The sequence below is a fragment of the Crotalus tigris genome, unplaced genomic scaffold, assembly GCF_016545835.1.
Source record: "Crotalus tigris isolate CLP2741 ecotype Arizona unplaced genomic scaffold, ASM1654583v1 scf7180000018549.3470463, whole genome shotgun sequence".
NCBI lineage: Eukaryota > Metazoa > Chordata > Lepidosauria > Squamata > Viperidae > Crotalus > Crotalus tigris.
In genome coordinates this window covers 115,904-132,155 of record NW_024097072.1, presented here as the reverse complement: position 1 = coordinate 132,155, position 16,252 = coordinate 115,904, and the positions used below count along the sequence as shown (strand labels likewise).

Below are 16,252 nucleotides of genomic sequence, written 5' to 3'. Positions count from 1 at the left end.
GACCGGGCAGGTTTTAAAAAGACGATCCGGGTGGCGTCTTGGGGAGACCAGTGGAAAAACCAAGAGACCCAGCGCCAGTACCCCCCCCTCTCCTCCCCCCCATACCCTTTCTTTCTAGCTAAGGAGAGGGGGGAGCTCTGAGCTGCAAGCTGAGCTAGAAGAAAGCCCCACCCACCTGATGCAGGGTCCAGAGCTGTGTGGTAAGCAATTGCTTTATGCTGAAAGAGAAAGAAGGACAGGATCAAATCTATCCCTCATGTGATTGGAGGTCCTTTGGACCTCTGCCTTTTGAGGTCCTGGAGCTCCTTTCTACTGTAAGGAGTAGAACTATACAAAGTTCTGGATCCTAAGGACCCTAAGGACCATCCTTGCCTAATAGTTGGTGACAAATAGATCCTGTTTCTTGTGCGTATTTGCCCAACCTTCTGTTGGAGAAGTTCTGTAGAATAGAGGCCCCCAATCTCTGGGCCCTGGACCTGTACCGGTCCGCAGCCTGTTGGGAACCGGGCCACAGAAGCAACGGGTGAGGGAACGAAGCTTTATCTGCACATGCGTCAGATCTAGATTGCACATGAAACCATCCCCCCACCTCACCCTGGTCCATGGAAAAATTGTCTTCCACAAAACTGGTCCTTGGTGCCAGCAAGGTTGGGGACCGCTGCTATAGAAGATCCTCCTAACTCGGAGTCAATGCTGGTCTGTCCAGCCAGGTTTGTAGCTCACTGAAATCTGATTTTGTGTTCTGGAGATGCACACAATAGAACGTATGTTTTTCCCAGTTACATTTGTGTCTTTAATTCACTGAGTTGATGGGATTTGTAGTCCGAAACAATAAGAATGTCCAAGCGGAGAAAGGCTGGCCTAGAGACATGAAGGAAGCCGCCATGTCCAAATAGCAAAAACCTTTGTGTGTATTTTGTACAATGGGTAAGACATTTGCTCAGGTCATAATGGCAACGCCAGTAGGAGGTAAATAGCCCTAATATTCTTTAACATGGGTGAAGAAATGCTGCCAGATGCCCCTATGAAAAACCCTGCAGATAGCTTGGTCCAGAAATGATGTGCATTAGAATGGGGGATGGGGGAGAGAGAAGATCTTTCAAGAGAGATTTTTATAGGAGATTACTTAATCCCACATTTCATGTGTTGGAGGGAATGTTTCCTCAATACACTAATTCTTATCTCAATACTGGGCATCTTCAGACATACTTTAAAGGTTCCTTGACATGGGCTCAAGTTCTGATGACAACATAGATATGTCCATAATTATTTTCTTGTTAACAACATGGAAATGGTTTCCCATTGCCTTCTTCAAGAATCTGGTTGGCTTCTCAGACTAGTTTAGATTTCCTGATGGCTTCCTGTCCAAGCACTAAGAGAGCCATGTTCTCCTGCTCACCATTTGTTTTAGATCAGCTAAGGTGTCCTGGATGCTGCCATCTGCTGCTGAAACCAAATAACAGAGGCAGGCTGGCTATATTCAAATAGCAGACCTAACAATAATCCCCAGAAGTGTGAAATTTCTTTGTACTGGTCCAACTAAGTCATTATTGTCTTAATAGACTCATGCTAAACATGGCTTCAGAGTTTCAGATAGGACTCTTTCACGTGCTGATCTGGAAATATCTTAATCAAGGACTTTTGATATATTAAAGATGAGCTTTGTTGGCTTTGTATTTCTTATAAACACCCAATTTCTCTTTGTGTATCTTTATACAACCTATGGCTCATCTTAAAAGATGTTAAAAATGGACTCATTGACTTCCATGGGGTTTTGAATTTATATTACGATAGCCCAATGGCTGAATTAAAGAAGCCATGATTGCTAAAGTAGTCCCAGAAATAAAATGACTAGATAGAGATGTTCCATCTTGTTAAAGTGAAAGATACTGTGACAGCTTCCCGTGCAGAGTTTTCTGTGTGCAAAATTCATAGAAACCATAGAAATCGATAGAAAACATTTTTTTCAGCAAATCTTTCTGTGAAGTGTTCACTGAATAATGTTGCTTAGATGGCAACCTGCATTCATGGCACAATGACCAAGCAATTCTACCTCCAGCCCTACCATTAGGCAGAGGGAAGCAATTATCTCAGCTGGTTCTAGCTGTCCTTGATGGAGCAGTAGATTGTGAGTCGTATGCTTTATTACATATTTACTCCCAGGAAAAAGGAAGTATCTTGTGCAAAATAACTTGGCCAGCTACAATTACTCTGCATGCACTCTTCCACATAAAGCAACAATATTTTTCATAGTCTGGCCTTGGGGAAGAGAGAAAATGCTTTAGTTGCCAAGAGAACTCAAAAAAATCAAATGAAATTGACAGGATGTACAGTAGGAATTGACAGACAAACATTGCATCTACTCGTTCAGCTTGTTCGCGTTCAAGGTTCATATGGATAATACATCCTGAGAATGGGGAGATCTGATTCAGAAATTCAATTCTAGGGCTTCTATACTTGGACTGCAATGAAGTGTTTTCCATATCACTTGCGGCTCTAGGATTTGTTGTGGTCTGAAAAAAACAAAACAAAACAAGAAAAGAATTGCCTCTGTCGATTTTGCATCTTTGTCCCACTTTCTGTGATTCAGACTGGGCAAGATCCTCAATTCCCAAGAAGTTGACCAGTGATATTCCATGAGCTCAGGAAACTTCCTGCATTGGTGTTTCTCAAGGAGTAATCTAATTATTGATCATAGTGATTAAAAGATTCATTTTACAAGCAACATACACTGCTTTTTTTCTTAAAAAAAAAAAAAGGTGCCGGAATTCACACACGTCATACAACCCGCCTTGCCTACCCTACGAGGTTCCATCCAAAAAAGGTGCTGGAACTCCATTCTGGGCGTTCTATGAGAAAAAAAGCCCTGCTTCTATACTGCAATTGCTGGGAGAGGCAGACTTTAAAAGGATAGTATCTGCCTCCATGTCTTTGATATTTAGCTAAGGAACTTCAACTATTTTGTACAACCGTGTAGTTACACTTGCTTCTAAGCCTTGCTCTGAATCTTTCCTCCCACATAAAAATTGCAGATGTCTGCTGCATTGCACCTAATGGCTCATATAATTGCCACTATTGTTCATATGCATCATGTTCCAATGTATAGGTGCCCTACAAAAATATAAACAATAAAATCTACTGTAAACACTTCATTATGAACGCATACTTTGACTCTGCAGATGTTTAACTTTGACTTCCAGGATTTCTATCCATTCTCTTGGTGGAAAATTCATGACCCCTACTTTAAAATCTGGATTTAGATACATTTAAACAGTAACAATAATGGGGGAGTTGAGTTTGTTTTTGTTTTTTAAATATCACAATGATGTTTGCAACTGTATGATTGTAGCTCCAGCTCCACCCCTTTTATGTATGTTGCGATGCATGTAAAAAGGGGGAGGGGCTTCCATCAGGCAGGTGTCATCACCATTTTTTTTAAACTACCACCAGCAGACATGCCTAGATGGAAATATATATGACTTATTTCACTTGCTTTGAATAGGCTTATAGGCTTTTCAGGTGCAGCATGTAGTTTGGTGATAACTATTTCAGAAACTTCAAAATATGACATGCAGTTTTTGGGCAAATGCGAAAGTTTTTTTATTTTTTTTTTTATTCTGGATTTCTGCTCCAAAGTTCCACTATTGGTTGACACAAGGCAGCTGGTGTTGCTCGTAGACTCAGAGACGAGCGTCACACTTTGAAACAAGCCAGTTTCCTTAACTAGGGTATATGGAATAAGTCATAAGAGATTGGGCCCATGCGACTGTTTGACCACAAATCAAGGTTTGCAAATCATGATAGTCCAGATTCCTAGCGGGGAGGGAGCACATTCCAGAGGAGCAAGAGACAACTCAGACCAGATATTTTGCATGAGAAAAAGAGGATAAATACAATTCCTCCATAATAGTTCCCAGAGTATATGCTTTACGGGGCTAGCAGTCTGTTTTAATCTGGCAAGATTCTGTCAATGAGTGAGGGACAAAAATAAATCTGCCTGGAAGGATCACCACATGTCTTTCTTGAATTTTGGAGTCTGACAATTCATTAGCAAAGTTTTGGATTTTTTGGAGAGTTATGGTGAACTAAAGACATCTCTGCCAATAACCAAGGCAAAGATCAAGGAATTGGTGAGTAGACTAGTTCTTGGAGTCTCTGTGGATAAGAACAAGATGGGAAATCACTCATATGTTCTCCAGATGGCAGCTCCTTGTGAGCAGATTGCAGGACAGTGGATTTATGAGGGTTTAAGCACCAGAAGATGGAAGCCACCATTTTGCATGCAACTGTGGTCAGAGCTTTTGAAGGACACTGCGTTTGCTAACCTCATTTTCTAATCACTGCCTATTAACTATTTTAAGTTATTAGAGACCTTCAGAATTACAAGTTTAAGAAGTCTATATCAACTTTACCTTCAACTCTGAATGAAAGAAAAATAATAATTATAAGTTTAAGCACTTAAAGAATTTGAAATAAACAGCAAAAGGCTAAATCAGATTTTGATCTAAGAATATTATAAACAGATTAAGGAGCCAGATAAATTTGGAATATTGACTTTCATTGTAAGTTTTTGGAATTAACTATAAAAATAAATAGTTTCTTGTGGGGAACAGACTTAATTTGGCTATTTTGGATATTGTAAATCATAACAAAGAAAAGTGATGATTTTAGAAACTGGATACCAAATGGGACTAAAGAAGAAAAACAAAATACAAGCCTATTCTTGATGTCAGTTAATACTGGGACTTAGAAAATGACACAAAATATTATAATATTGGAAGAATTAAAGAGATCCCTGAAGAATGGAACCATAGTAACTACAACATCAACAAAATTGGTATATGATGTCTGCTTCTATGGTGAGACAATGTCCAAAGATATTAATGAAAGAATGACAGATGTAGAAAAAATTTCATCTGACAGGACAAAGTACTCAAAGTCGAACTACAAATGACAGGCCATGAGAATGATATGGAAAAGAATGCTTTTGTGGATATACAAAAGAAACCAGCTGAAGTTTTAAAAATGAAAATGAAAATAGAAATGATAAATCAAGAAAATGAACTGGATTTTTTTTATTGGATCTACAAAAAAGGTTAGTTAAAGCCTTGAAGCAATCTGTGTATAGGGATAAAGAATTGAAATCAAATTCAACAGTATTTGATTGCATTAAAGATTAAGGCTGCTAGAAGTAAAGGAAGAAATATGAAGTTGGTTTATTTGATAAAAGTTAAAATAAGACATTTGGTTTTGCAAAGTTCTGACAACATTTTATGCATTTTTTTGTTTTTTTAGCTCATACTTGGATGTTTTGTCCTCCTCTTAAATCTCATTTTCACATCTTACAAGCTAAAATACATGGGAGATGGTTACAAAATTGTTTAAATTAACTGAACAGCACCAAACATTCTCTATTTCAGACAGTATAATTGAAGGCATAAAAGAAACCAGGGGAAAAAATAATCTTAGAAAAGAAGGAACTCATGAAAGATAAAGCAACTTACTAGCAATTAAATGTCTTATTTCCTATTGAAAAATGACCAGCAGAAACTGACAAACTGGTAATAAGTAAGAAAAGTCCAGTGTGCCATCCCTCATTTTTTTAGACTGCAGTGGGGAACATCACTTTAGAATTGTACAAATGTTGTCCCCAAAAATAAATTACCCTGGAACAAAATAGTGGAACTCTGCTTCTCTTTTGCACTAACTGCAGTTAGGAGCTCAGAGACCTAATTTCAAAGATAAGGAGAAAGGACATCAGGAAAACAAATCACTCATTAAGAAGACAAATGCTGATATATTAAATCAGGGTTATTTTATTTGGGTTGCAAAGATTATCTCATTTGCACATCTTACAAGCTAAAATATATGGGAGATGGTTACAAAATTGTTTAAATTAACTGAACAGCACCAAACATTCTCTATTTCAGACAGGATAACTGAAGGCATAAAAGAAACCGGGGGGGGGGGGACTCATGAAACATAAAGCAACTTGCTAGCAATTAAATGTCTTATTTCATAGTGAAAAATGACCAGCAGAAATTGACAAACTGGTAATAATTAAGTAAAGTTCAGTGTGCCAGAGTTCCACTATTTTGTTCCTGGGTAAACCACGATGATTCGGAGGTAGTCCTCATTGAGTGACCATTTCAGTTACAACAGTGATAAAAAAAACTTGACTTCTCAACCAATATACCACCTTCAAAATTCGGCAAACTGAAGTGAGATCTTAAGGATAGTCGTGCTTCTCTTAGTGACTCTTCAGTTAACAAGTTGCCGGTCCCAATCATGGTCTCTAAATGTTCTGGCTTATACCAGGCTTTGTAAATCATTCTAAGCCCAAACTCACCTATGTTATGACGTATCATGTTGCAGTTACTCAACACCATGAAGATTATGCTCTGTAAATGTACTAATGTAAACAGGATTGCAAAGATCAAAGTTTTGAAAACCGAGTCTTGATTTAGGTCCAGTTGTAACAAAATGCCCTGGTTTTCATATTCTCTCACACAGCAAAGCAGATGTTCTTATGCTTTGCGTTTGTCGAAAAACATAGATTTCCCCAAATAGATGCTAGTGGTGACCAATCCCTGGAATTTGTTAGTCCGATCCCTGGAATTTGTTAGTCCAGATGCTGTTTGCCTGTCCCAGTGACAAGGAAGATCAATAACCTCCCCACAGCTTCTCCTGTCTCCCAGTAACTCTTCAGATCAGTTGGACCTTGAGTGGGAATGACTGAACTAAGGTTTACATCTGGAGAACATCAGAGTGGCTGAGAGGGGACAAAGAAGTGGTTTGCAAATATATCCCAGTGTAGTTTTTTTTTTCATGCAGTCGTCTGGGCTGTTGCTAAAGAATGAAGGCCACACACTTGGCAAAGCTCTCGTTTACCATGGTCTGCTGAATAAGCTACAATTAGCTGGACTCCTAGCACAGCACATTAAGCCTCAAATCTTTCTTCACAAGCCACAGTGGCTGGGTTTGCACCACATGCTAAGTTAAAATGAAACACCCTGCAACAGGGCTTAGCATGGGCATGTAAGCCAAGCCACCAGGCACGGGCCAGAAATGGATTATAAATTGCAAGACAGAGCTCAGGATTGGATCTGTATTGATGGTCTCCTTCTGAAGGAGTCTTTAGTGGACTCTGGAACTATTTCCAAAAAATACTGGAACCTAGTAGGAGCTTAGAGAGTCTGGCTCACAGCTACGTGCCCCTTGATACAAAGGGAACAACTGCATACATTTTGTATATTCTTGCTCTACTTGTATGATAGTGTTACGAAATTCCTCCTTAGTTCTAGGTCAGTGATGGCAAACCTTTTAGAGCAGTGGTTCTCAACCTGTGGGTCGGGACCCCATTTGGGGTCAAACGACCATTTCACGGGGGTCACCAAACAACACAGTCCGCCATTTCCCCCCCCCCTTTTCCTTAGTTGTGCTACTCCCTTTTATTCTATTGGCTTTTGAAAGCCAATAGAATAGACTCTCTTGAATAGAGTCTAATTCTATTGGCTTTCAAAAGCCAATAGGAATTGTCCAGGCTGTCTCTGCCCTGCTGAGCTCGCCAAATGTCCCATTCTGCAAACGGTGCTGCACCAGTTGAGTAGTCCTCGACTTACGACCAGTTGGGGGTCGTGGCATTAAAAAGGTTGAGAACCACTGTTTTAGAGACTGAGTGCCCAAACTATAACCCAAAACCCACTTATGCATCGTTGGGTGCTGGGTGGGTGTGGCCCATTGGGTGGGCATGGCTGTGGTGGTAACGGCAGACTGGGTGGGACTAAAAAGTTCAATCAATCAATTCCAACTTTGCGAGATCTTTTTTTCCCCCCACGAGAAGTTGAAATTGACTGATTGATTGAACCTTTTTTTTTTTTTTACACAGCGGTGGAGGCCTAAAGCGAAAAGGTTTTATAAAACCCAGCTGAAGGCCTAGGACTGGGGCAACAGCGCGTGTGCCCACAGAGAGGGCTCTGAGTGCCGCCTCTGGCACCCTTGCCATAGGTTCGCCACCACTGTTTTAGGTTGCTTCTTTCCTTGGTTAGTTTCCATCCATTGTTTCTTGTCGTGCCTTCTGATGCAATCATCAAATAAATCAATCAGTAAAGGGTGCAGATAATGTGAAAACATGGCAGGAAGACCTCAACATTTCATTTCAGGTTTTCATGGGTTATGTAGATCAGCTCTAGAGTTTCCAAATATTAGCCTTGTCTGATCATTTAACATTTCCTTACATTTGACAAGAGGAGCAAAAGGGTTCTCTATTAATCTTGGCCACTTGCCTTTGGATGGGTGCTGGGAAAGAGATCTTGGAACAAAACACAAAATGCAGAGTAGAGAAAAAAGGTTTCACTGCACCATTCCTTGCAGATTCTTTTTTTTACTTACCTGCATTTCAGTGTTGACTAATAAAGCACCTAAGCACTTATTAACCACCTAATTATTTTAAAACCATTGGCAAACTAGTAACTTTTTTGGGGGACTTATTTGCATGATTTGTTATAGGTAGTCCTTGGCTTATAACCATTTGTTTAGTGAATTTTGGAGTTATAATGACATGGGAAAAAACGTGATTTACAACCAGTTCTTGCACTTAGGGCTGTTGCAGCATCCCCAGGGTCAAGTGATCGAAATTCGAGCACTTGGCAACCTACATTTACTTACGATGGTTGCAGTATCTCCTGGTCATGTGATCGCCATTTGCACCCTTCCCAACTGGTTTCCAGACAAGCTAGGTCAATGAGGAAACCAGGATTCACTTAATGATTGTGTGTTTCATTTCCAAACTGCAGCGAATAACTTAACCCTGGCAAAGATCGCACCAATTGGGTGTGACTCACTTAACCACCATATTGTTCAGCAATGGCAATTCTAGTCACAATTGTGGTTGTAAGAAAGTGAAGGATTATTTGTAAAGTCCAACCTGGATTAATCTTTGCCACCTCTAATTAGTTTCCTTTCTCTAAAAGAGGGTCAATTATTTTTGTGCTTCTACCGCAGATTGACTACAATACTGCCTACAATGCTTTCCTTAAATATTCACACGTGCAGACCCTTCCGCTGCTCCAAAAGCGACCTAGCTGCACGTGTGAACCGACTCGTCTGTTTTCAGACCCACCAGACTCGGGGTTTTAAGGGGAACACACCTTTCCCGGGGTTTATTCTGCTTCAGATCGCTTTTATATTCTGTCGATCGATCGATTGAGAGGCGTCTTCACCGGGTCCTCCTTCCGCCTAGTTTTATACCAGAATTTCGTAATTTCGTTTCTATTTCAAGCTCGGAGTCAAAACTATACACTGGGAAAAGGAATCCTATATTATTATTATTGTTTATTATTATTGTTGTTGCTGTTATTTTTTTTTTTTTAAAAAATAAAGCACAGAAGGAAGAGGAGTGGGCTTCACTAAAAGGGACTAGCAATGCCAGGAGCAGACAAAAAAGAAAAAAAAGGGGAGGGGGCGACAGACCGTCCGGATCTGTCCAGTCTTTTCTTCTCCTGCTGCAAAAACTCCCAACCATACCTTTGTCCGAAACGCCCCTCGCCTCTTTCGAAAGCAATTGGGGAGGGAAGGCGCCCAGCAAAGGCAAGGGAGACCCAGCCCCCCCCCCTTTCCCCCTGTCTGGCTGGCAAGAACAGGGCGTGGACAGCCGCCGCGCCGCGCTCTTCCAACTCCTCTGCAAAACTGCCCTTCCGCGGCTGCTGCCGCTGGCGCCCTCGCCTCTCATGCAACGCCCGCGGCTTGCGGCGCAGACTGCGAGCCCGGAGACGCTGCCCGTTCCAGGGAAAAAGGGGGCGACCGCGGCGGTGGGGGGGAGGAAAAGGCAGGCATCGCACCAATCAGCTCGCCCCCCCCCCACTCCCGCGGGTGGCTTTAATGCAGATCGTCGCGGAAGTCCCCGGAGCCCTGCCACCCGTTCTCCACCCGTTCTCTACCCGCTTGAACCTGCAGCGCCTACCCGCCCTCCTCCATCCCCAGCCCGGTCGGCCTCTGTCCTCCTGCGCGCTACCGCCCCCCTCCGCTACCCATCGTTTCCCCCCCTCCTCTCCTCCCCTCCCCACGCCCCACTCCGCAGCCTCGCGTCGCCACTGGCTGCTTCATTGCGCCACTTTACATGTTACCGCTCGGCGCGCTTCTCATTGGGCGGGCCGCGGCCGTCATTTGCATACCGCCGATTGGCGGCGGAGCGGCCTGAGCCCGCTTCTTGGACAGAGTCCAGGGCGTGGCGGGGCGCGCAGGCGCGGCAGGTCCTTCCTTGTGCGGAGGCTTCGCTGGGCGGGTTGGCTGGCTGGCGAGCGGCGGCGGCGATTTTCTTGCGCTGCTTCCATCCTCCTCCCTCCCTCCCTCCTCCTCCTCCTCCTCCTCCTCCTCCTCTCCGCCAGCTTTGAAGCTGGGCAGGGCTTGGAGCAGCCGAGGGAAGAAAAGGCGACCGCGACTTTCTTCTCCTCCTTGCGGGGTTCATTGCGTTGAATTTTTGCAAGCTCGCCCGGGCTTTGCACGGCCTGTCGCTTTTGTGTGCAGAAAGCCACCTCGCCGCCTCCTCCTCCTCCTCCTCTTGCAGCTCTAACGCGTGCAAAAAAAAAAAAAAAAAGCAGGGAGAACGGTTGGGGTCTCCCCCGATCCCCCGTTGTTTTTTCCCCCCCCAGCCCGCCATCGTAGCTTTTTAAATTCGGGAGGAACAAGAAAGCTCCCCCGTTGCCCCTTGTCTCTCTCTCTCTCCCTCCCTCCCTCCCCCCCGAGGACCGACCGATTTTTTTCCACCCCTTTCGCTCGCGGCGGGAATAAGCCTTGCGTGGGAGAGAGCGAGTTGCTTCCCCGGGAGAGAGGGCGAGGATGTCTTATCAAGGGAAGAAAAACATTCCACGCATCACGGTGAGTGGCGAAGCCGGAGCGCGGTAGCGGATCGAGGGCGGTGCGGGAGGGTGGGTCAAGCCCTTTGTGTGTACATCTGCGGCAGGGAAGGTGGGAAGCGGGAAAAGGGGGGGGGTGAAGCAAGCCAGCCAGCCAGCCAGCTTGCTTGCAGGCTCTTCCACCCCTGGAGAAGAAAGAAGCGCGCCAAACCTGATTTTTTTTTTTCTTTTTTGGATGCCCCGCCGATGAAAATAAAAAGTTTTGGTTTGTTTGTTTTTTTTTAATTTTTATTTTTTTAAAAACGCGGGTAGTGGGATTCGATCGGGATGAAACAATGGTTGCCTTGGAGTGGCAGTGGTGGGGCAGCGACGAAGCCTGCCTTCCTTCCCCCCCCCTTGCTTTCCTCGCGTGTCCCCCCCCACCTCCTTTGCTTTCGGATCTGGCAGCCGCATCTCCGCGAACGGCTGTTGCATTTCACAGTCCAGCCTTTTGGACTAAGAGGCGAAAAGGGGCTTGTCCTGTGACCGCGCCGCCAGGCGACGCGGTTTTATAAGCCTTTGCTCTGAAAAAAAAAAAAAAAAAAGGCAAAACCTTCAAAATTCTGGATTTGATTCTTCTGCTCTCCCGCGGAAGACAATCGAAGCCTTGCCCTTTTGTTTTTGCAAACCCATCTTCTCTCTCTCTCTCTCTCTCTCTCTCTCTGTGTGTGTGTGTGTGTGTATATGTGTCAATGGCTCTCCTACGGCCAGGATTTGGGGGCTGTGGCAGGAAAACTGCCTCCCTGACTGCATGCAGACAAGCGGGCTGCAACATCTAGTAGTGGGTATAATCTGCTTTAAGGCAGCTCCATTGACTCCCCCCCCCCTTAGGTTAGGGAACAGGAGGGGGGAGTGGTGTGCAGGTTCCTCTGGTGTCCCCACCCACCTCCTCCCAGCTTTCTTTTTTGTCCCCCTCCCTTTTTATTCATACAAAGGAGGCAGTGCAAGCAAGCCTTGGATGAGAAGCCTGGACCCCCCCTCCCAGTAATGGCGCTTGGGCGAATGAAGTGTTCTCTGGGGGGGGGGGACTGGGTTTATCCTTGGCTCTCCTTGCCCAGCAAAGAAACACTTCTGGGGAAGGTGTCCCCTCCCCATCTGGCCACCTTTCCTTCCCTCTCATCCAGCCCCCCTCCTTTTTTTTAGAGCAAATTGGATGCCTTCCTCTCTGAATCCGAAAGTGGGAGAGGAAATGGAACAGTTACATAAAAGTCGGATGATGGGAAGGGATGGGCTTGTCCAGAGAACGTGTGCGGTTGGATGGGAGCTTGCATTAGTGATGATGGCTGGGTGTTAGCATAAGGATTGATTTCTTTATCATTAGCACTGATTTGATGTTCGGAAAATGGAAGAGGCTTCCCTTTTATTTGACAGCCAAGTATCCTGGGGCTGTTCCTTTCAAAGCAGGTTTATGTCAAGCTTCAAAGGTGAATCTTGATATGGAAGATTCTTCTCTTCTCTTCTCTTCTCTTCTCTTCTCTTCTCTTCTCTTCTCTTCGCTTCTCCTCCTCTCCTCTCCTCTCCTCTCCTCTCCTCTCTTCCACACAAGGGCTTGAACTTATATGATCACAGAGTATTCAGATCCGAGATTTCTGATCTACCAAAGATAATGCACGGAAGAAAGAGAACGAGAGAATCGTATTGGTCTGATGGTGCCACCAGGCTCCTGAGGATAATGCAGGCCTTCGGAGACATGCTTTATTTCCATTTTATGAAGGTGGTGAAAAATCTGACAACGCAGGATTGATAACAATACTCAAATGGAAAAGGGGAAATCCTTTGATCTGTTTCTTTTTGGCAGAGAAGCCTATTTTAGCTCCGCAGGGTTAATGGTGTTACAACAATGGAAAAGGGTTGAGCACGTGATTTTGCACAAAGGCTGTTTTCCCTGGAAGCAAATGCTTTTTTATCCAACAATTAACAGAAGCCTGGATCGTGGTGGGAATGAATTTTGTTTACTTTATAGCACCAGAGTTTTATCTGCAGCATAAACAACAACAAGAACGAGGTTTACTGGGCTGTTGTTAGTGCACCTTTATATATGTTTAATGACCTTTATATTTTCTGGACTTTTTTTTTGTTTGAGTTACACTTGGCCTTTCTCAGTTCCTCCCTTCCCAACCCAAAGTCATAGTTCTTCTGGCTCAGGACACTTTATTTAAGCTTGGCTCAGAAGTTGTGAGCTGTGGATTGAAGACAATATTTAATTAGTTTCCTTGAAACGTGACAAATTTCAGAAACCAAACACCCTTAAGAGATGAGTCCCTTGATGCAGATTAGCAGATAATGTGCACATATGTCAGAATGCAGAAATATCTTACTGAAATGTGTTTAGAGTTGTAGGAGAACCTTAATGTCAAGGAGAGGAGACATGAGACAAATATATGGGGCTTCAATTGAAGATGTGTAGATTTTTAAAGGGTAAAAGCTCTTCTTTTATATGGTTCTTCCTTTGGCTTAAATTTGCTGCGTTGTCCAGAATTCACTATTATATTAAGCTGTGATTGGTTTTATGACAGTGCATTAAATAAGCTGCAGTTGGTTAGGTTTACCTATTGCACAAAGCCATAAATTATGCTTTACAAGCCAAACTATCTGGGAACCCCATAGCACACTAACTTAAAGCCAAACTACGTGAACCTAGAGTGTAAATATAAGTCACTAACTATGTATTAAAAGAGAATCTACTTTAGGCTAAATTGCTTTAGGATTAAAGCCATGGAATTCAATTGCAGCACAGTTGAATAGACAATCGTAATCTGTATAGTAAGAATATCAGAACTCAGATCTGAAGTATCACACTGTCACTGTAGGGCACATGCACAGCTTGCCTTAATTAGGAGAAAAATTGACTGTTGTGATATCGAGAGCAAATTGTAGGTTATACTAGTGGGCTCAGAAGAAAGTCGAGGGACTAAATCTTCTGAATCTTGATCACTGACTTCTTGGATTCATCTACAGAACCTCAGAGATCTGCTTTCTGTGGTACTTGGTGCCATGGTTTCAGATTGTTTGTGCATTACTGGAAGTCAACTTAAGGAAGTTGCCATCAAACACTCATACGATCCACATACAGGCCTGCTGTCATACAATCCACAAATGCTGTTACCAAGTCATCACTAGGAGACCTCACTGTTAATTTTGGAATGTAACTTGGTGGTCTTCCTTCTGCAGGTCCTCAAGAAGAATGGAAACTTCCCCATACAAATATTCTATGCATTGTCTTTTTGCTCCAAGGCAAGGTAGCCAAAAGTTTAAAAAGACCTTAAAATATTAAAAAAAACAACAATTAAAATGACAATTAAGATTAATTGAACTGCCTAAAGAAGATCTTTATCCTTTCTAGAAGTTGAAAAAGCTGCATTCCATCACTTGGGAGAAGCATGAGACGATAGGTTTGGTAAACAGATCTTAGAAAAGGAGGACTTCTTTAAGAGTATCTCCCCTTCCTGGAAAAGAAAACAAGAGGTCCTTCAGATATTCGGAGCCCTAGTCTAGGGTTTCTAATTAATTTGAGTGCTGTGCTTTCTCTTCTTTTTCTGGACAGATGCTTTACAGTAGGAAGCTAGCATACTTGGAGTGCCTGCATTGGACATGCGGATTCAATGTCCAGCTCAGGGTGACACCCTCCAAAAAATAGTTCAGCAAGAGTCACCTTGGAAGGAGGAGTAGGCTAGACCAGGCAAGAGTGCCTAGATTCTGGCTGGGTCATTATGGGTGGTGTGAGGACCAGGTTGAGATTGCTCTGGGGACAGTGCGGGAAGAGCTGTCAAGTGGGAATCCTGGGTCATCCAAATAGAATGAGTGCGACCTTAATTTATTGATGCCCCTCCTTCGACTTCTTGTTCCCAGTTTGAGAACTCTTGCTTGCCATCTCCTCATGTCCCAACTTAACATTTCTGATCCATTTATCAACCTGCTCTAAACTGTGGACTAGAAGCTGCTAATCAGCCTAGGGATTGGATTTACTCATCAAATCGCAATATGCTATTCCCATAGAGATAATCTATATTTTGTCCCTACAAGAGAAAGGTCATCTAAAGAAATGGTCTTAGCAAGGCTTTTAGATTGACATGGGTTCCACACAAGACCGTAAGAAAGCTCTTGCATTTCTTCAGGATGGTTGTAGTCTAGTGTAGAACTTCCCCACAATTACTCAATGGGATGGGATGGAGGAGCTATAAGAGCAACTAAGCTTTTACTTTCTCCTGTCCTCTCTCCGCATACTCGTTTCCCTCTTTCCTGGATGCAGTTGAAACATTAGGAATCACTTCCAAGTCTTTAAGACATGATACCTAAAATGATTTTAAAAAAATACCATCTAGGCTTCACTTCATAATATGATTTCCAGAATCAGGTTATGGATGCAATTGAAAGGCATATTAAGGATGCAATAGAAAGACTTTAGGGTAAGATTATTTACAGTAGTCAACTTACAGGGATGTAAGGACAAGATATAATTTGTCAGATATAAGAACAGAATATCCTTCTTCTGTAAGGTATTGGCACGGATTCTCACAGCAATCCTCTTTTGCTGATGACTTTGCTTTTGCTTGCTGCCTTTTGTTTCAGAACTCTTTCCCATCAGATATCAAAGTCCTTAAACTTCATTAGATGTTGCCCATACTTTTATGAACAGATGTAAGTTACACACAATACATTAGTTATCAAGGATTTTTTTTTTTAACCAGTAATGACAGCTAAAAAATTTGCATAGTTTTCAATTTTTCCTAAATATTTTTGGGGAGGAGGGAAGATAATATTTTTTTCTTGTTGCATTGCAGTTCCTGAAGATATTATATCTCTAATTGTGCTCATTATTACTTAATAAACATATGAACAGGAAAAGCAGGAATGTATTTCCTAGAGGTTTTCAGATAGGAGCTAGATAGTTATTTGTCAGCTGCTGTAGTGAATCTTGGAGCTGGAGGGTTGAATTAGAAGACCTGTAAAGTCCCTTCCGCCATCTTTTTAAAACGCTGGTTAATGATGTAATTTAACTCGTGTATGAATTCATTATTTTATATTAGTAGCTTCTTCTGTGTCTCGGGCAAACAGGAAACCAAAGGGCTTTTTCTGAAGCTTCTTCTTTCAGAAGTTATGTATGTGGGGTTTTTATGTGTCAGAGAATATATAATTCTCCAACTAAATAGATCTTTTCTTGGGATTAAAATGAGAGTCTGTAATGTGCAATAAAGAGCTCAAGCAACATCTGATTCCTTAATCTCTGCTGGTGAGACTGTGAGAGATTAAGGGAACTTTTGTACGTTAACTAGACGTGAGTGAATCTGTCCTGCTTAATTTAATTTAAGGCCAGTGTTTGTCAGCCTTGTCAGTTTGTAATATATATTTTTATAGGAAAA

General features: G+C 42.7%; 1 protein-coding gene across 2 annotated transcripts in view; it reads left to right on the top strand.

Moving 5' to 3' along the window:
• Positions 1–16,252, top strand: part of DPYSL2 (dihydropyrimidinase like 2) — a 58,311-nt gene that overhangs the window by 642 nt on the left and 41,417 nt on the right. Inside the window, exon 1 of one of the 2 annotated variants that reach the window (XM_039354175.1) lies at positions 10,324–10,875. The exons of the other annotated variant lie outside the window; for it this stretch is intronic. Coding sequence (XP_039210109.1) covers positions 10,837–10,875 — 39 coding nt within the window. The 5' untranslated portion in view covers positions 10,324–10,836. Of the gene's footprint in view, positions 1–10,323; positions 10,876–16,252 lie in introns of those variants that run through there. 2 annotated transcript variants of the gene reach the window in all.